This window comes from Symphalangus syndactylus, chromosome 1 (assembly GCF_028878055.3).
Source record: "Symphalangus syndactylus isolate Jambi chromosome 1, NHGRI_mSymSyn1-v2.1_pri, whole genome shotgun sequence".
NCBI lineage: Eukaryota > Metazoa > Chordata > Mammalia > Primates > Hylobatidae > Symphalangus > Symphalangus syndactylus.
This window is the reverse complement of record NC_072423.2, coordinates 35,651,694-35,672,213: the sequence shown is the minus strand read 5'-3', so window position 1 is coordinate 35,672,213 and position 20,520 is coordinate 35,651,694. Positions and strand designations below refer to the sequence as shown.

The 20,520-nt window shown below is 40.2% G+C and overlaps 1 protein-coding gene across 3 annotated transcripts in view; it reads left to right on the top strand.

Annotated features, from left to right (window-relative positions):
• The window catches only part of ME2 (malic enzyme 2), a 70,257-nt gene that overhangs the window by 13,515 nt on the left and 36,222 nt on the right, over positions 1–20,520 (top strand). For all 3 annotated transcript variants that reach the window (XM_055298941.2, XM_063639962.1, XM_055298935.2), the window contains 2 exons: positions 3,893–4,012; positions 16,468–16,601. In XM_055298941.2, coding sequence (XP_055154916.1) covers positions 3,905–4,012; positions 16,468–16,601 — 242 coding nt within the window. In that variant the 5' untranslated portion in view covers positions 3,893–3,904. The remainder of the gene's footprint in view (positions 1–3,892; positions 4,013–16,467; positions 16,602–20,520) is intronic.

Here is a 20,520-nt window from a genome sequence, read left to right as displayed (position 1 = left end):
GTACACCACCACACCCAGCTAATTTTATTTTTGTGTGTGTGGGTTTTTTTTTTTTTTTTTTTTTGGTAGAGACGGGGTTTCACCATATTGACCATGCTGGTCTCGAACTGCTGAACTCAAACAATCTGCCTGCCTCGGCCCCCCAAAGTGCTGGGATTACAGGGGTGAGCCACTGCACCCGGCCTGGGCTCGTAATTCTTTATAGTTTCCTTACTTTTTGAAAAAATGTTAATGTCTTTAATCTGTTTGAAAGGTTTTGCTAACTGTAATGGCAAATCCTTCTACCTATTCTTTTTCAACATTTCTTGGATTTTCTCACATTTGTTCTTTCAAATATATATTTAAGCTGAGTCTAAAGCTCCATAAAGTTCAAGGCTGCAGCGAGCTATGATTGTGCCACTGCACTCCAGCCTGAGCTCAGAATGAGACCTTGTCTCTAAAAAAATAAAAAATAAAACTCTGTAAATATTCTCGGAATTTTTGTTGGAATTGCCTTAGAACTGTGGATTGTTTGCGGGGAAACTGATATTTTTACTGTTGACTATTCCCATCCAGAAATGGGTATTTCTATCCATATATTTAGGACTTCTTTATGTCTATTAGTTTCTGTGTTGGTGTATTCCTAGGTATTTTATAATTTGTATTAGTATTGTAAATAGAATCTTTTATCCTATTACATATCTTAATTTATTATTGCTGATATAATCAGCCACTTTGCTGAAGTCTTCTTATTAGTTCTAGTATTTTTTTCAGTTGATTGTCTCAGATTTTCTAGATGGCAGTTATATCATCTGCAGCTTTAGACCTTTGTTGTAAATGGGCCCAAAATAATGCTGCTTTTTTATTCTAAGAAAAACAATTCAGTGGAGTCATGAAGTGAAAAATATAGTAAAAAATTACTCTTTAAGGCCAGGTGCAGTGGCTCACACCTGTAATCCCAACACTTTGGGAGGCCGAGGTGAGCAGATCACAAGGTCAGGAGTTCGAGACCAGCCTGGCCAACATGGTGAAACCCCGTCTCTACTAAAGATACAAAAAATCAGCTGGGCATGGTGATGCACCCCTGTAATCCCAGCTACTCAGGAGGCTGGGGCAGGAGAATCACTTGAACCTGGGAGGCGGAGGTTGCAGCAAGCTGAGATCGTGCCATTGCACTCCAGCCTGGGCGACTGGGTGAGACTCCATCTCAAAAAAAAAAAAAAAACCCTTTAAATTTGCTTCAATACTTATTATAAAATAAGCATAAATATACAGAATAATAGTAATAAAGAGTGTATATGCAAAATTGTAATTTTATGGTATTTTGAACTTAAAGGATCAAGATGGTAGCATAAATTAATTTCTAAAAAGAAACCTGAACACTCATTTTTCATCATGGTTACTTTTACTACACTATTATGACTATGATAAAAATCCAGCAATGAAAAAGGATGAGGATAATGATGTGGCACCTGCTTAATGAATAAGACCATTCAGATGAGCAAAATACATAATTTCAATAATTTGTGTTACCTTTCCCCTGAAAAGGCCATCAGGAAGTTGTTAGAGTTTGATGCCTCCCCAGTAGTCAGCCTTGGTAACTGAGGAAGTATTTGGCTTGTGTTTGACTCAAAAGTTTTGTGTAGGCCCAGCTACTGGTTATTTTTCTGTCTTACTGTCTTTTGTACAGCTCAAATATTTCTTAAAAGGGTTTCAAATCTCCTACGTGTGATTTTGTAGTTTTGTTCTACTGACAGAACATATTCAGAAATTAAATCATTTTTTTAACAATACATTGAAGATTTTCTACTGCTGCCTCTTCCTCTTACTCTTTCTGCTCTTCCCATTTTCTGCATTCTTTGTCAGTGTTTTCTTAAGTCCCACAATTAATTCTTAAATTTCTTCTTTGAAGCTGTGAACAAAACCATCCCTACTATCTTGGCCTGGCTACCTGTACAGTGTTTTCCACTTTTTTGACAAAAAAACAGGAAACCTTTTAAATCATTCACACATTCTTTTCATTTATGTCCTTCATGCTTTGATTATTTACAGTTAAATTACATCCATGACTATTTAATATGAGTGAAACATTCTTGGCAATGTTGAAGGACTTCTACCCCTGACTGCGTCATATTTAATATCAGGCTTACCATCCATACATGGATGTGTTGATGAAACTCTAAGCCTCATGCAAGTGGTCTTGAAACATCAAATCGCACTTGATTTCAAAGGTTGGTGGATGGAAGTGGTATGGGAGGCAGAAAACAACTTCAGCAAAGTTACTTGCAAACTGGAGTGTTTCAGTGTCCAGGAATAAGTGATCAAGCAACACGTTTAAAAAATCCCTTTTCGGCTGGGCGTGGTGGCTCACGCCTGTAATCCCAGTACTTTGGGAGGCCAAGGCAGGTGGATCACCTGAGGTCAGGAGTTCAAGACCAGCCTGGCCAACATGGTGAAACCCTGTCTCTACAAAATACAAAAATACAGGAAAAAAATTAGCCGGGCATGATGGCGGGTTCCTGTAATCCCAGCTACTCACAAGGCTAAGGCAGGAGAATAGCTTGAATCTGGGAGGCAGAGGTTGCAGTGAGCTGTGATCACGCCGTTGTACTCCAGCCTGGGTGACAGAAAGAGACTCCATCTCAAAAAAAAAAAAAAAAAAATCCCTTTTTTGGCCGGGAATGGTGGCTCACACCTGTAATCCCAGCACTTTGGGAGGCCGAGGTGGGCAGATCGCGAGGTCAGGAGATCGAGACCATCCTGGACAACACAGTGAAACCCCTTATATACTAAAAATAAAAATACAAAAAAATTAGCCAGGCGTGGTGGTGGGTGCCTGTAGTCCCAGCTACTCGGGAGGCTGAGGCAGGAGAATGGTGTGAACCCGGGAGGTGGAGCTTGCAATGAGCTGAGATCGTGCCACTGCACTCCAGCCTGGGCGACAGAGCGAGACTCCATCTCAAAAAAAAACAAAAAAAAGAATTTTTGAATTGCCTCTGAATTGTTCAGTTTAAAATGGTTACTTTTATGGTATATGAGCTTCAAAAAAAAAAAATCCTTATGTAAATGGTTTTGCTGCCCCCCCCCACACATATCATGGATTTCTCCACAAATAGAAATCCATTTTAAAAAACTTAACAGCATAATCATTGCAATGATTTGTAATGTTTAAAGAAATAAATAGGCATTTCAAATTCTGATTTTTGGTGAGATAATTGGTAAGTAGAAGACTATTATCACTAAATATTTTAGATTTAATATATAGTTTTCTCTTTAAAAATATCCACGTTTATGATGGATGCAATTATTTTATACATTATTTTATATAAAGTAATTACATACAATTACTTTATATGTTTTCTAGCCAACTTATATGATTTGTTTATATTAAATAACAGGTTTTCTAAGACAAAAAATTCTAGTACATTAAATTTAAACATTGAACATAGTCCATTAAAATTCTAGGTCTAGATTAAGAATCAGGATAGTTTTTCTTCCTCTGACTGTGTCTCTACTTTCTTATTATTTACTTTTCCACCTTCAAGCTAAACTCTCATTAAAATGGAACTCACTTTGCTATTTACTATGTTACCTGGTTTCTTAACCTCTTAATGTGTTTCTGTTACAAGTGGGAGATGCATACCTTGCCACACTTCTGTGGCTAGAAAGAGGTTAAATGTTTTTTGCAGTGTCTGATACATAGTAGGTGTTACTTAAAGAGTAGCAGTGATTATTTCCCAAGAACAGGAGAGTGTTATCAGAAAAAGTAAGTTTTCACCTTCGCCTCTTGTTACCTTTTTAAAACTGTTGCAGCCTGTGGAAACATAAATGTGTTTTGAAAACTGATACCTGATGGACATGCAGGCCTATAATATGATTCTCTTCAGTGGTTTATTTGCTTTGTTTTTTTCAGGTGAAAGAAAAGATGTTGTCCCGGTTAAGGGTAGTTTCCACCACTTGTACTTTGGCATGTCGACATTTGCACATAAAAGAAAAAGGCAAGCCACTTATGCTGAATCCAAGAACAAACAAGGTTAGTAACATTAATATCAATGTGCATTTTCTCTCTTCCTGTTAAAGTTTGATATATTTAAGACTGATAAGCTGTGACATATTTTTGTAGCTTTATGCTAAGGTTGTCCAGAGATAGTTGTTTACATGAAATTTTCACGCTTCTCCACATGGCAAAATCGTGGTTGCTTTATACCTCCTCAATTTCATCCTCATGACTTTTACCACCAGAAAAGGATTGACTTTGATTCCTAGTTCTAGCTTTAAAAAATAAAAAATAAAAAATCCCGGAATAGTGCTTTGGCTAGGACTTTGGGCCACGTGTGAGATAGTTACATTTCCCCAGCTCATATCAGGTACTCACCCTGAGCTAATCAGTTAGGCCCTTGGAAAGTAGGGTCAAAATTGTGAAATGAACCTTTATGTAAAGTCCACATCACCCCACCTCCATCTATCTTTTTGGACACAAACCATTGCACACAAAAAATTTTGCCCATTAATTAGAATGATTAGATGACTGCTTCAAAATAGACTCCTGGCTCTTTATTATACTCTTGTGACAAAAGTGACGTGCAATATTGAGATCCAGTAATGACTTCATCCTTCATCTATGTTTGGTTCAGTGGACAAGTGCCTGTCTGTTTGTTAGTGGCAATATTAAATAGTAAGTAAAAGTTCTGGGAAGAGATTTTTTTTACAAGAAGCTTGCAAGAGGATACATTGAGTTTATTGCAATATACGAAATTTACCTTTTGGGGAAAGGTAAATTCAAATGAAAGGTGTGACTTATTTTAAAAGAACAGTCATAAAAAAACTTGCCAGTCCCATTTGTTTCCCACTATCAGGGAAAATAGTTAATTGTTAATTGTTATCGTATGATAAGTTTTGAGGGGTTTCAGGCCTACAAAGGGGAATTTGACAATGGGTCACACAGAGCACCTCACCTTTGTATTCTTGGTACATGACACAGAATGAGTTCAACAAGCAGTTAGTGCATTAAATGAAGCTTAATGAAGGATATTCTGATCCTCTCTTGTTTGTGCCTGACCTCTCCAAATCTCATTTGCTCTTTAAGACGCACCTCATTACAAATCCACTTCTCCTGTAGAAACTTTTTACACCACCATGGACTGGAGTAATTACTCCCTTCTCTGAAACTCCATAGCAGTTTCTTCCTGTTCCTGTGGCAAGTAATCAATATGTGTTGCTTTGTGCTTCTTTTCATGGTTTAAGCTGTTATTGAAGTCATTGATGGTAGTTACATTTTCATGAGTTTATATCTTCTTGACTGTATTTCAGGTTCCTTTTGGGCAGGGACCATTCAAATACTTCTGTGTATCTTTGACAGTGCTATGAGTGCATTTGATAAATATATTGGTTTTATTTTACATTTTATCTTTATGGAAATAATTTATTTACCTACTCTGGGGACTTAGAGATTATAAGAAATTTATAAAGTACGTTGAGTGGCAAACAAGTTTGCAGATGGAGCGTAGTCTAAGTGCATTACCATACTTTCCTAAAGAAAATAATGTTGGCCAGGCACAGTGGCTCACTCTTGTAATCCCAGCACTTTGGGAGGCTGAGGCAGGTGGATCACCTGAGGTCAGGAGTTCGAGACTAGCCTGACCAATATGGAGAAACTTCGTCTCTACTAAAAATACAAAATTAGGCCAGGCATGGTGGTTTATGCTTGTAATCCCAGCACTTTGGGAGGCTGAGGCGGGTGGATCACCTGAGGTTGGGAGTTCGAGACCAGCCTGACCAACATGGAGAAACCCCATCTCTACTAAAAATACATAATTAGCTGGGCGTGGTGGAGCATGCCTATAAACCCAGCTACTTGGGAGGCTGAGGCAGGAGAATCATTTGAACCCGGAAGTGGAGAGTGCGGTGAGCTGAGATCGTGCCATTGCATGCCAGCCTGGGCAAGAAGAGTGAAACTCCATCTCAAAAAAAAAAAAGAAAAAGAAAAGAATGTCTAACATTCTGGCCTTCTGAAATCCCTAAGATTGAATAGCATCTGTATGGTCACATCATTGAAGGACTACTTCTGGAAACCCCTTAAACATCAGGAAGAGTTTATTTTTGTTTAAAGAACATAGACCAGTGATTCCAAATTCATGGGTTATAGACTCCTCAGGAACTTACCATGTAAAGAAATCTAGTTTGTGCTTCAAACATTGTAGACTTAATAACTTTTCACATTTTTATAAATATTATTTTTAAGGATACGTTTCTGCTGTAATTAATAAAATAGTAATTAAAGGCAGTATTGAATTCTTACTCTTTTGAATTGTATGTCTATAATCACTGTATACTCAAGGTATAGCTGCTCTTTGTTTATAAAACTTTTTTATTGTGGTAAAGGAAGCATAATATAAAATTGACAATTTTAACTAAAAGTATACAATTCAGCGACATTAAATTCATTTAGTGTGCAACCATCACCACTATCTAGTTCTAGAACTTTTTTATTATCCCAAGTAGAAACCTAGTATTATTTCATTTTATTTTATTTTTTTGAGACAGGTTCTCACTCCGTTGCCCAGGCTGGAGTGCAATGACACTATCATAGCTTACTGCAGCCTTGACCTCCCTGGGCTCAGGTGATTTTCCCATCTCAGCTTCCCGAGTAGCTGAGACTACAGGCACGTGCCACCACGCCTGGCTACTTTTTGTATTTTTTTGTAGAGACGAGGTCTTGCCATGTTGCCTATGCTGGTTTTGAACTCCTGGGCTCAAGTGATCCGCCTGCCTTGGTCTCCTAAACTGTTGGGATTACAGGCATGAGCCACCACACCTGGCCAAAATTTCTTACACTTTAAAAGGTGGGACACCGTTATGCTAGGTTATAAGCAGGAGTTTAGGTGCTAATTTGAGCTTTACCATTTACTAGCCATGAAACTTTGGCAAACCCTTCAACTTCTCTAGGCCTTAGTTTTTTCATGTAAATAATATAGGTAATAGCATTTGGAAACATTTAAAGGGCTATACAAGTACAAAATTGGATTTCTTCTTTTCTCCCCATGCTCATTTGGCTGTCTTTTCTCATAATTTTCTGAAATTCAGCTCTGCATCCTTTCCCACACAGCAGAAGGTGAGCAGTGGTTGAGCAAGTGAAGCTTCATCTGTATTTATAGCCACTCCTCATGGCTTGCATTACCACCTGCGCTCTGCCTCCTGTCAGAGGAGTGCAAACCCTATTGTGAACTGCGCATGCAAGGGATCTAGGTTGCATGCTAATTATGAGAATCTAATGCCTTATGATCTGAGGTGGCATGGTTTCATCCTGAAACCATTCCCTACCCCCTGAAATATAGTCAACAAGATAAAAACTCATGAAAATGTAACTATCATCAATGACTTCAATAACAACTAAGACATGAAAAAGAAAAATTGTCTTCAGCTGGCTGTGGTGGCTCACACCTGTAGTCCCAGCACTTTGGGAGGCTGAGATGGATTGCTTGGGCTCAGGAGTTTGAGACCAGCCTGGCCTGGTCTCTACCAGCCTGACCTCGTCTCTACCAAAAATATTAAAAAATTAGCCAAGCACTGTGGTGCATGCCAATAGTTTCAGCTACTCAGGAGGCTGAGGTGGGAGGATCACTTGAGCCCAGGAGGTGGAGGTTGCAGTGAGATCATGCCACTGCACTGCAGCTTGGGTGACAGAGCGAGCCCCTGTCTCAAAAAAAAATTGTCTTCCATGAAACTGGTCACTGCTGCCAAAGAGGATGCGGACCACTGCTCTAGGAAGTTTTCACTGACCCTTTTTCCTACTTCCTCACCACACTGGGTGAGTTACTCCCCTGTCCTTTGAGCATTCTTGTGCTCACTTCTGTCAATACCATGTATCATACTCAGTTGGAATTATCTCATTCCTCCCTTGAGGACAATGACCATATCTTAGTCTGTATCCTCATTATCTTACCCCAGAGTACTTGGCACACACAGAGCCTCAGTACATGCTGGATAGATGGATGAATGCATAAACAAGTGAGCACATAAGAAAACAAAATCTGACATGATTGGTGCTCAGAGTTTCACAGATAATTAAACATAGGTTTTGTTTCCAGAATATAAGTTTGGATTAGATAGGAGTTTTGTTACCTACTCTTGTAAAACAAGTTAGGAAATACCCCTATTCACACCTCTTTTTCCAATGTGCTGATTTATGTGTTTTCTTATCATTTTTTGAGCAAGTGAAGCTTCATCTGTATTCACAGCCACTCCTCGTGGCTTGCATTACAAAGCCCATTTCATCTTACAAAGTCTTAAAAATTGAGTGATGCAGTTTTTTTTTTTTAAATAAGAATAGGAGGAAGAAGAAGGAAAAAAGTAAGAATAATTTTATTTATTTATTTATTTATTTTTTGAGATGGAGTCTTGCTCTGTTGCCCAGGCTGGAGTGCAGTGGCATGATCTCTGCTCACTGCAAGCTCTGCCTTCCGGGTTCACGCCATTCTCCTGCCTCAGCCTCCCTAGTAGCTGGGACTACAGGCGCCTGCCACCATGCCCAGCTAATTTTTTGTATTTTTAGTAGAGACGGTGTTTCACCGTCGTCTCGATCTCCTGACCTCGTGATCCGCCCACCTCAGCCTCCCAAAGTGCTGGGATCACAGGCGTGAGCCACTGCGCCCGGCCAAGAACAATTTTAAATTACATTAAAAAGTTTTCAGTTGAGTGATATGATTTGGCTCTGCATCACCACCCAAATCTCATCTTGAATTTTAATAATTACCATGTGTCAAAGGTAGGACCAGGTGGAGGTAATTGAATCATGGGGGTGGTTCCCTCATGCTGTTCTTGTGATAGTGAGTGAGTTCTCACAAGATCTGATGGTTTTATAAGGGACCTCCCCCTTCTCTCAGCACTCATTCTCCTTCCACCCTGGGAAGAGGGGCTTTCCACCATAATTGTAAGTTTCCTGAGGTCTCCCCAGCCATGTGGAACTGTGAGACAGTTAAACCTCTTTTCTTATAAATTACTCAGTCTTGGTATTTTGTCATAGCAGCATGAGAATGGGCTAATACAATGAGTATATTTTATTTCACATTTATGTATTAACACCTAATTCCTATACCAAAACGACATAAGCCATAGAACATGTGATGTGAATAATTGTGGATTTGTGATGAACAGAGCTTGCCACTTAGTTACAATTTGCCCTTTTTAGTGCAAGTTCATCTCAATTAACACATTTTCAGAAGTCTAAACAAGGATTTGAATGCTAGTGAGGCACTGGCTACATAGTGCCTATCCATATTGAGGTTAAGGGAATGCATTTTATCTCCTGCATATAAATGTATATAAATGGATTCTATCTCCTGAACCATTTGCCTTCTATCTTACATTTCTCATTACAAACCTAAATCAGTATTAAAGAGTCTGATTTGTATTAAAGAGTTGTTTTAGTCTTAGATTATTTCTGTTACTCTCAGGATATGTCTTATATTAGATTGTACAAGGCTTAAAGATACAGATAAAATGTGCTTTAAAGTATGAAATGAGTACCAGAAAATAAATATTCGGTTGAATCAGAGAGATGAGAAAATATATAATAAATGAATTGGCTATTCATTTTTAGTGTGGATTTAAAGCTTTTAGAGGTAGCTATAAGTGATACTTTCTTTTACACTTTAATAATGCTTCCATAGGGTAGAGTGCTCAAACAAGAAATTTGGGAAGGATTCAGGCTGAGGTTTATTATGATTACAACAGTAAAAGTGTACAATTGTTTGATTACAAGATGAGCCAACTCTAAACTATGTACATAGCCTCCTACCTTCAATTTTTTTTTTTCACTTTTGTTCTTCCTGCCTCTGTGTTGGCTGCCTTAGCAAGAGAGATGCCAACATTTTTATTGATGACCCAGTGGGCTAAAGGTATAGGAGTCCTGAAATTTTTTTAAAAAAACACCTGAACACTATTGATATAAGCTAGTAATTCTCAAATAACTCCTGCTATCTACGTTTTTTTCTTTTTCTAGTTCCTCCTGTAATACTACTAAGCATCTCTTTTAAACCAAGTATTGTTTTCAAGATGTAAGATTGTGAAGAGATTTTACTACAGATTCTTAATTTATTTCAGCCAAATTCAAATATCCTAATGGACTCTATTTAGAATAATGAACCATAGATTGCCAAAACTAAAAGAGCTAAGTACATAGTAAATACCTATGCAAACCATTAACTTAATTCGAGAAGGAATGTTAAAGAAGAGAATCAATAACTCCTTTATCATGCCAGGCGCGGTGGCTCATGCTTGTAATCCCAGCACTTTGGGAGGCCGAGGCGGGTGGATCACGAGGTCAGGAGATCGAGAAGATCCATGGTGAAACCCCGAGACCACGGTGAAACCCCGTCTCTACTAAAAATACAAAGAAATTAGCCAGGCATGGTGGCGGGCGCCTGTAGTCCCAGCTACTCGGAGAGGCTGAGGCAGGAGAATGGCGTGAACCCGGGAGGCGGAGCTTGCAGTGAGCCGAGACTGCGCCACTGCACTCCAGCCTGGGCGACAGAGCAAGACTCCGTCTCAAAAAAAATAATAATAATAATAATAACTCCTTTATCTTGTAGATTCCATCCCTAAGATTTAAGGACATGCTCAAGCTTTGTATCTGGAACTCTGGTTTTCTGGTTATTAGTTCTCTGAGGGTTTTGTTAATTTATTTGTTTATATTTTAACTTCTCCCGGCTAGTTCTTTAATAAATTTAGAATTTTCTTCTGGTTCTTATTTACACAAATAATATGACTAATAAAAGATTTAAAAAATCACATTCCTATTATTCTATCATCTTTTTTTTTTTTTTTTTTTTTTTTTTTTTTTTGGTGAGATGGAGATTTACTCTTGTTGCCCAGGCTGTAGTGCAGTGGTGCGATTTTGGCCCACCACATCCTCCGCTCCCAGGCTCAAGCGATTCTCCTGCCTCAGCCTCCCAAGTAGCTGGGATTACAGGCATGTGCCACCACACCTGGCCAATTTTGTATTTTTAGTAGAGACAGGGTTTCAGCATGTTGCCCAGGCTGATCTCGAACTCCTGACCTCAGGTGATCCACCCACCTCAGCCTCCCAAAGTGCTGGGATTACAGGCATGAGCCACTGTGCCTGGCCTCTATCATCTATTTTTATTTGGCCATGATTCTCTTAAAAATATACTTACTTTTAAGATTATAGCATGTACTTTTATATGCAATTTTACGACTGGGAAAAGTATACTATAAATATATCTCTAAAATGTTTGGTAAGCCGTATAATAAATATATGGGTGCATAATAATGTAGTAGCCATTGGATTTGGAATTCCAGTGGCTGATGAGACTCCCAGCTTTGCACCTTTACTGGCCCCCTAGCATGTTTACCTGAATGTTCAAGTGTCTGTTTAAGAGATTTGTGTCAATATTGACTCAAGTGGAGAAGCTGCATGTGCCTAAAGTAAAATAGTTCAGGATCTTTCAGGGTCAGCTGGAGGAAGTACACCTCTGCTATGTAAATTGGGAGGGAGGGAATTGCTGTTGCATAGATGAGAAAAAGGGAGACTTGGGAGAAGTGGCAAAGGGAGATGGAGAAAGTGAAAGAGTAGATGAGAAGATGATCATTTCTGCTTAATACTAAACTAATCAAGCCATTCATTTTAAACTAATGTCGTCATCACAGGCTTGCTTCACTTATTAACACCAGCCTAGCAAATTTAAGAACTTAATCAACTGTTAACATAAATATCTATACATAAAATTATTTAATCGTTTTATTTTTTACTCTGCATTATAAATAAATCACTTTTGAGTGTCCCTTAAATCTAGATAGGAAATAGGCAGTACAACCTTGTATAGTCAACTCCATTTATCTTTGGCAATAAGGATAGGCAAAGCGTACTTTTTTTTTTGAGACAGGATCTCACTTTGTCACCCAGGCAGAAGTGTAGTGGCACAGTCATGGCTCCCTGCAGCCTCGACCTTCCAGGCTTAGGAGATCCTCCCACCTCAGCCTCTGAGTACCTGGTACTACAGGCATGTGCCACCACACCTGGCTAATTTTTGTATTTTTCTAGAGACGAGATTTCACCATGCTGCCCTAGCTGGTCTCGAACTCCTGGGCTCAAGCAATCCATCCGCACTGGCCTCCCAAAATGCTTGGATTACAGGCATGAGCCACTGCGCCTGGCCCAAAGCACTTCTAAATGAACTGCATAGTTCATTTAAACATACGTTTTAGCCTTTTCCTTTAGCCTTTCGCTAGAGTTGGAAAAAAAGACGCAAGAGTGACAGTTTTGGTTTTACCTTCTTTGTATTTCCCAGCCTTCAATAAAATCATACAAGGAGAAACATGAGACACATGTTTATTATTGTCTAGTGTCTCCTCCATTATTGAAAGTGGGTATTAAAGTCTCCGACTTGTTGAATTGTCTTTCCTTCTTCAATTCTGTTAGCTCTGCTTCATGTATTCTGGACCTCTGTTGTTAGGTATGTCTATATTTATAATAGTTATATCTTCATAATAGAATCACCCTTTCATCATTGTAAAATGTCCTCTGTAGTAGCAGCATTCATTTTAAAGTCTGTTTTGTCTATTGTTAGTATAGCCACTCTGGCTCTCTTTTGGTTACAATTTGTGTGGTATATCTTTTTCCATCCTTTTACTTTCCACTTATTTGTGTCCCTTGCAGACAGCATATAATTGGATTATGTTTTATTTCTTCTGTTTTTGTTTTTTTTTACTGAGACAGAGTCTCGCTCTGTCAGCCAGGCTGGAGTGCAGTGGTGCAATCTCGGCTCACTGCAACCTCCACCTCCTGGGTTGAAGCTATTCTCCTGCCTCAGCTTCCCGAGTAGCTGGGACTACAGGCACCCGCCACCACGCCTGGCTTATTTTTTTTGTATTTTTAGTAGAGATGGGGTTTCACCATATTGGCCAGGCTGGTTTCAGAACTCCTGACCTTGTGATCCACCTGCCTCGGCCTCCCACAATGTTGGGATTACAGGCGTGAGCCACCACGCCCGGCCTAATTTTGTATTTTTAGTAGAGACAAAGTTTCTCCGTGTTAGTCAGACTGGTCTCAAACTCCTGACCTCAGGTGATCTGCCTGCCTCAGCCTCCCAAAGTGCTGGGATTACAGGCATGAGCCACTGCACCTGGCCGACATTATTTCTTTAGAGAAGTATGGTAATGCATTTAGACTATGCTCCATCTGCTGAGTTGTTTTTCTCTTTGTCTAGGTGTAGATCTCTTTTGAGTTTATCATACTTGGAGTTGTTGAGCTTACTGGATGTGTGGATTAATGTTTCTCATATTTGGGAAGTTTTGGGGCATTATCTCTTGAAATATTCTGCTTCTTTCTCTCCTCTCAAACTTCATTATACATGTGTTGGCATACTCAATGGTGTCTTACAGGTCTCTGATATTCTGTTCATATTTCTTTTTGTGAGATGGAGTCTCCCTCTGTCACCAGGCAGGAGTGCAGTGGCACAATCTTGGCTCACTGCAACCTCCGCCTCCTGGGTTCAAGCAATTCTCCTGCCTCAGCCTCTCGAGTAGCTGGGACTACAGGCACATGCCACCACACTCAGCTAATTTTTGTATTTTTAGTAGAGATGGGGTTTTACCATGTTGGCCAGGATGGTCTTGATCTTTTGACCTCATGAACCACCCACCTAAGCCTCCCAAAGTGCTGGGATTAGAGGCCTGAGCCACCGCACCTGGCAGTTCATATTTCTTTATTCTTTTTTCTTTCTATCTTAGACTGGATAATCTTGGGTGACCTATTTTTAAGTTTGCTGATTCTTTCCCACTTGCTCAAATCTACTGTTGAACCTCTCTGGTAAATTTTTTATTTTCATTTATTGTACTGTTGATGAAAATATTAAGACTCTGTAAAATATTTGAAGAGATTTATTCTGAGCCAAATATGAGTGACCATGGTCTGTGACACAGCCCCAGGAGATCCTGAAAATATGTACCCCAGGTTGTGGGGGCACAGCTTGGTTTTGTACATTTTAGGGAGACATGAGACATCAAATACATTTAAGGTAAACACTGGTTCAGTCCAGAAAGGTGGGACAACTCAAAGTGGGGGCTTCTAGGTTATAGGCAGATTTAAATTTTTTCTTATTGGCAGTTGGTTGAGTTACTATCAATAGAAATAAATGTCTGGATTGTGATAGGAGGTTTTGGAGACCAGAGTTTCTTCATGCAGATGAAAGCCTCCAGATAGCAGGCTTCAGAGAGAATAGATTGTAAATGTTTCTTATCAGGCTTAAGGTCTGTGTTGATGTTAATGCTGGAGGAGTATAGTGAGGCATATCCGACCCCCCATGCCATCATAACCTAAACCAGCCTTTTCAGGTTAAATGTTAGAGTGCCCTGGCCAAGGAGGAAGTCCATTCAGGTGGTTGGGAGACCTTAGAATTTTATTTTTGGTTTGCAGTGCTTTCATCCCCAGAATTTCCATTTAATTTCTTTGTTGGTAGTCTCAATTTGGTGGGACATTATTCTCATACTTTCCTTTAGTTCTTTAGACATGATGTCTTTTAAGTCTTTGAATGTATTCAAAGATGTGAATGTAAAGTCTTTATCTAGTAAGTACAATGTTTAGGCTTCCTCAAGGACAGTTTCATGATTTGTTTGTTGAAAACTAGACATTTTAAATAAGGTAGCAGTTCAGGAAATCAAATACTCCTCCCAGGGTTTGTTGTATTGCTGCTACTTTTGCTTGTTTAGTGATATTTCCAAACTAATTCTTTTCTTTTTTTGAGATGGAGTATCACTCTTTTGCCCAGGCTGGAGTACAGTGGCATGATCTTGGCTCACTGCAACCTCCACCTCCCAGGTTCAAGCGATTCTCCTGCCTCAGCCCCCTGAGTAGCTGGGACCACAGGCACGTGCCACCACGCCCAGCTAATTTTTGTACTTTTAGTAGAGACAGGGTTTCACCATGTTGGCCAAGCTGGTCTCAAATTCCTGACCTCAGGTGATCTGCCCACCTTGACCTCCCAAAGTGCTGGGATTACAGGCATGAGCCACCGTGCCCAGCCTCCAAACTATTCTTTATAAAGTCTGTATTCTTGTACATGCCCACTGAAGTCTCTGATTGGTTAGTTTTGTGGTCAGCTGATAATTAGACAAAGACTTAAATGCTTGGAACTAGTAAATTTCCCATTTTTTGCCAAGCGGCTCCGTGTGCATGTTGCGGCATACCTCCAGCACTGAACCAGGCAGTTTACAACTACCCAGAAGCCTTCACTTCCTGCTTGCACAGAGCCTCAAGGTTAGCCAGAGGTGTGAGCTAGGGTCTTTTCAGGTCTTTCCTGGATGTGTCCACAGCTCATGTATGTGACCTTCTAGAGTCCCGGTAATACCTCACGGCTTTTCAAAGCTCCAACCCCATGGGCATCTCATTCTTTAGCTTTTCCTTGTCAGCTTTTTGTTACCCTATTGTTTTTCTCAACTGTTACCCACTGCTTTGGGCAGCTGCTATGCTAAATTATTGCCTCTTATTGTTTCCAACAAGCACTTCTGGGGAAATGGCTTTTCACACTGGGTGAGCACCAAGTTAGGTCAAATAAAGACAGCCTTGCAAGTGGGGTCTTCCAGGGAACCGCCAGACAGGTCAAATAATGACATTTTCCTGGAATGGGGCTTAGAAGAATCTCCAACCCCTTCTTCCTACCCCGGTGGCTTCCAGGCTGCTGATTTTCACAGTAATTGTGAGGTGTTAGTTTTCGATTTAAAACTCACAAAGCTTGTTGCTTACTGAAATCCAGCCATTTTTCCTGAATAACTGCTCCCTGATTGCTGCATTCCTTTGGTAAATTTCCAGAATGTTGAAGAAGTTGCTTCTGGTTATTTGTCCAGTATTCTTGTTGCTTTTATGGAGGAAAAGATTTTCCAAAGGCCTTGCTCCAGCATTTTCATTGACATTGCTTTGATACGAAGAATTTAACCCATAGTCAAATACTAGAAATTGAAAAAGATTTTCTTATGACATAGATTAATTTTTTCTTAAGCATCATGTCTTCTATCCCCTTTTTATGGTATTTCATGGTATGAATATACCGTAGGATGCTTAACTCTTTCATAGTTAATGGGCTTTTTGTTAGCTTGTAATAGCCAAGAGAACTAGAAACAATGCTACAACTAAACTTTTTGTATATGCCTCTGTATGCCCTTAAGAATGTTTCTCTAGAATGGCTACCTGGAAGTCAGATTGCTTGATGAATAATATGTGTATAAAAAATTTAAGAATACTTTAAAACTGTCTTCCAAAGGCCTAAACTAGTTTATATTCCCAGCAGTGGTTTGTGAGAATATTTTCCACACCCTGACCAATACTGGACATCAGTCTTACAAAGTTTTGAAAGCCTGGGCAAAAATAATATGTCATTGATTTTTCAAATTTGCATTTAAATTATATTTTGAAGAACAATGTCATTGCTACCCCAGTAAGTAATAATTTTTAATCCTTTTATTTCTCCTCTTTAGGGAATGGCATTTACTTTACAAGAACGACAAATGCTTGGTCTTCAAGGACTTCTACCTCCCAAAATAGAGACACAAGATATTCAAGCCTTACGATTTCATAGAAACTTGAAGAAAATGACTAGCCCTTTGGAAAAGTAAGAGTTGCTTAGATGTTTCATTTTTTTATTGGTACTCTGATTAGAAAACTTATGAGCATTATGGTTATTATGGCATGAGAAATACAGAATCTTATATAAGTTTGTGTTTTGTCAGTTAACTACTTTTATAATGATTGTGTTTCTTTCACTTCAGTGAATACTTCACAAGTATTCACTGTTGTAAAACTTAACAAATTAGTTTTTATGCTTACAGTCAGAGCAATTCAGGTTTGAATGGAATATTAGAAGCAAAGGATACCATCTAATTTGCACTCATTTTATTCAACAACTTTTATTGATTTGTGTTTGACACTATACCAGCCACTGAGGCTATAAAGTGGATAATAGATAGGATGACCATACACTATATCACCTAGGATACTTTGGAGAATAAAAAAGAGGTGTACCCAAAGCTACCCCTGGCAAACTTTTTTTTTTCTTTTTTTGAAATGGAGTCTTGCTCTGTTGCCCAGGCTGGAGCGCAGTGGCGCAATCTCAGCTTACTGCAGTCTCCGCCTCCCAGGTTCAAGTAGTTCTCTTGCCTCAGCCTCCTGAGTAGCTGGGATTACAGGCGCCCACCACCATGCCTGGCTAATTTTTGTATTTTTAGTAGAGATGGAGTTTCACCATGTTGGCCAGGCTGGTGTCAAATTCCTGACCTCAGGTGATCCGCCCGCCTCAGCCTCCCAAAGTGCTGGGATTACAGGCATGAGCCACTGCGCCTGGACTTTTTCTTTTCTTTTCTTTCTTTCTTTTTTTTTTTTTTTTTTTTGAGACAGGGCCTCACTCTGTTGCCCAGGCTGGAGTGCAGTGGCACAATTTCGGCTCACTGCAACCTCTGCCTCCCGGGCTCAAGCAATTCTCCCACCTCAGCCTCTCAAGTAGCTGGGATTACACGAGTGCACCACCACACCTGGCTAATTTTTGTAGTTTTTAGTAGAGACAGGGTTTCACCATATTGCCCAGGCTGGTTTCGAACTCCTGGACTCAAGCAATCTGCCCGCCTTGGCCTTCCAAAGTACTGGGATTACAGGCTTGAGCCACTGCACCAGGCAGCAAACTTAATATATATGACCAACCCAGTAACTCACAGCCCTGTCTTCTAAAAGTCATCAACAGATAGTTATGCTGTGATTGTTATTGGTCTCTAGACCACAATGTACAGTACAATGAGAAAAAGGTACATGCAGATATATTCTGAGAGCACGCAGAGGGCATCTAGCTCAACTTGGGGAATCAGATAAAAGCTTCCTGAAGGGAGTGATGCCTAAGCTGAATTGTAAACAGTATGTTCCAGGTAACAGGCAAAGTATTCTTTGTACAGGGATTGGTCTGCATATAGAACTAAGCATATCAATTGAGTTTGTTAAGTATAGGAGATTATTGGTGACTGGTAAGAGTGGTTTCTTTGATGTGATGGAGCAAAAGAGATACTGTGATAGATTGAAAAATGAATGGAGGGGGGGGAATGTAAACTACCCTCTCAAGAAGTTCAGGTAAGGAGGGAAGGAAGACGTTAAACAAGAAGTAAAGCAAGACTTGGGATTGGCCGGGCGCGGTGGCTCACGCTTGTAATCCCAGCACTTTGGGAGGCCGAGGCGGGCGGATCATGAGGTCAGGAGATCGAGACCACGGTGAAACCCCGTCTCTACTAAAAATACAAAAAATTAGCCGGGCGTGGTGGCGGGCGTCTGTAGTCCCAGCTACTCGGAGAGGCTGAGGCAGGAGAATGGCGTGAACCCGGGAGGCGGAGCTTGCAGTGAGCCGAGATTGCGCCACTGCACTCCAGCCTGGGCGACAGAGCGAGACTCCGTCTCAAAAAAAAAAAAAAAAAAAAAGACTTGGGATTAAGTGTGTTTCAAGCTGGGAGAAAATTTAATGTTTCATCGTACTTAGGAGGAATGAGCCCAGGAGAAAGGATAATTGATAGAGCAAGGTCTCAGGGAAAGGAAGAAGGCATAGGGTCAAATGCAGAGATACAGTGGCTGGTCTTGAGCAAGAACAAAGAACAGCTCATTCTCCGAAGCTGGAGTAAACATAAATACAGATAGTAAGGATAAGTATGGAGATGATTGAGCAGAAGTAATTCACTCTCAATCTTAGCTGATGACTTTGCTTTCCTTTATGACATAGAATATGAAAGTCATCGCTCAGATTTAGAAGGGCCAGGGTTGAGTAGAGTTGGTGAGGAGAGTGAGAAATGCTTGGAAGAGCCACGTGGCTATAAGATAAAGCTGAACAAGAGCTAGGCTTGGTGGCTCATGCCTGTAATCCCAGCACTTTGGGAGGTCAAGGTGGGAGGATCACTTGAGCCCAGGAGTTCCAGACCAGCTTGGGCAACAGAGTGGGACCCTGTTTCTAAAAAAAAAAAAAAAAAAAAAAAAAAAATTAGCCAGGCATGGTGTTGCATACCTATAGTTGCAGCAACTCAGAAGACTAAGGCAGGAGTATAACTTAAGCCCAGGAGGTCAAGGCTGCAGTGAGCCATGATTGCACCACTGCACTCCAGCCTGGGTGACAGAGTGAGACCCTGTCTCAAAAAAAAAAAAAAAAAGAAAGGCTAAACAAGAGCAGGTTAAAGGGGTGAGAGCAGACCCTGATGGCCTGGTGGCAAGATCTTGTTTATATTGGTGCCATTCTGCACAGCAATGTTATTTTCCACAGAAAAGATGAAATGTAACATTGATTCAGGCTTGGAGTTTGCTGGGCTGGCAAAGGCAGGTATTACATAAATTAATTCAGTTAATATTCAGAACTGCTAATGTGCCTGGCGTTGTTCTAAGCTTTGGAACTCCAGAAATGAAAACACTCAGCCCTTCTCTTCAGAGAGTTCACTGTCTCTGGTGGAAAGGCAGACACTGTGAAAGGGTAGTACAGTGATAAATCATGTGGGGATTCCTAAACAGTAATGACAGGGAGAGATTTGCTCAGAGTGAGAGATCTGATCCTGGGATTCAGAGCAGGAAATAAAGAGGATCCCAAAGGGAGCCCATAGAATTGGAAGAAAATGAAGCAGTCAAAGAGCTAGAGATCCCTCTGAAGGATGACGAAGTGAGGGCATCATATGGCTACCGAAAATGTTAGAGGATTGTGATCCAAGAGTGGATAAGGGCATTCACCATTGCTGAGCTATAACGAATGCTGCCCATCACTGAGGCACACAGAAGAGTGAGTAAAGTGAAATAAAGGTTGAAAGTGGTAACATTGAGGAGATCCATGACTTGCACAGCTTCCCTCTATCACATGCCTCATAGGTCATCTGTTCTTTCCTTAACATTACTTCCATCTCACAAAGCCATCCATTCCATTTTAGCAGCCCAGTTTGTTTACTTCCCTGTACTGCAGAGAAGTCTTCTTCCCTTTAATTTCTATCTATTGATACCATTTCTTCCACTATTAGCTATGTAGAAAATAAAATTGAAGGGATCACTTCTCATTTATTCACCAAATATTTGCACACCAGTTATATGCCACATATTGCTATTAATAGTTCCTGGAACTATAGAAGTATATGAGGTGATTGTTTCTAACTTACGGTATTGTCTAGACTGCAGGAAGCCAGAAAGTCAAGAAGTGGAGTGAGAGTTAACAGAGGGAAGTAGGGTATCATGGGACCTGAAAACAGGAAAGTCGAAAGTGTGTATGTATACATGATAGGGGAGGGGAATGGACAGAAAAGGGGCCCCAGAGAGCACGCCACCTGAGCTGCATTTGGAGCGCATGTGTATAGGACTATACCTAGAGAGAGAGTGCAGGCAAATGGTGCATCAAACGCAGCAAGTCCAGGTTGAGTTGTGATGCATTTGAGGAGCTGAAGTAAGTCAACATGAAGAAGATGAGGCTGAAAAGTAGGCAGAGGTTTTGTTAATTATTTTAGGAGCTTGAGCCTTATTTTACGATGATTTATTTGGAAGTG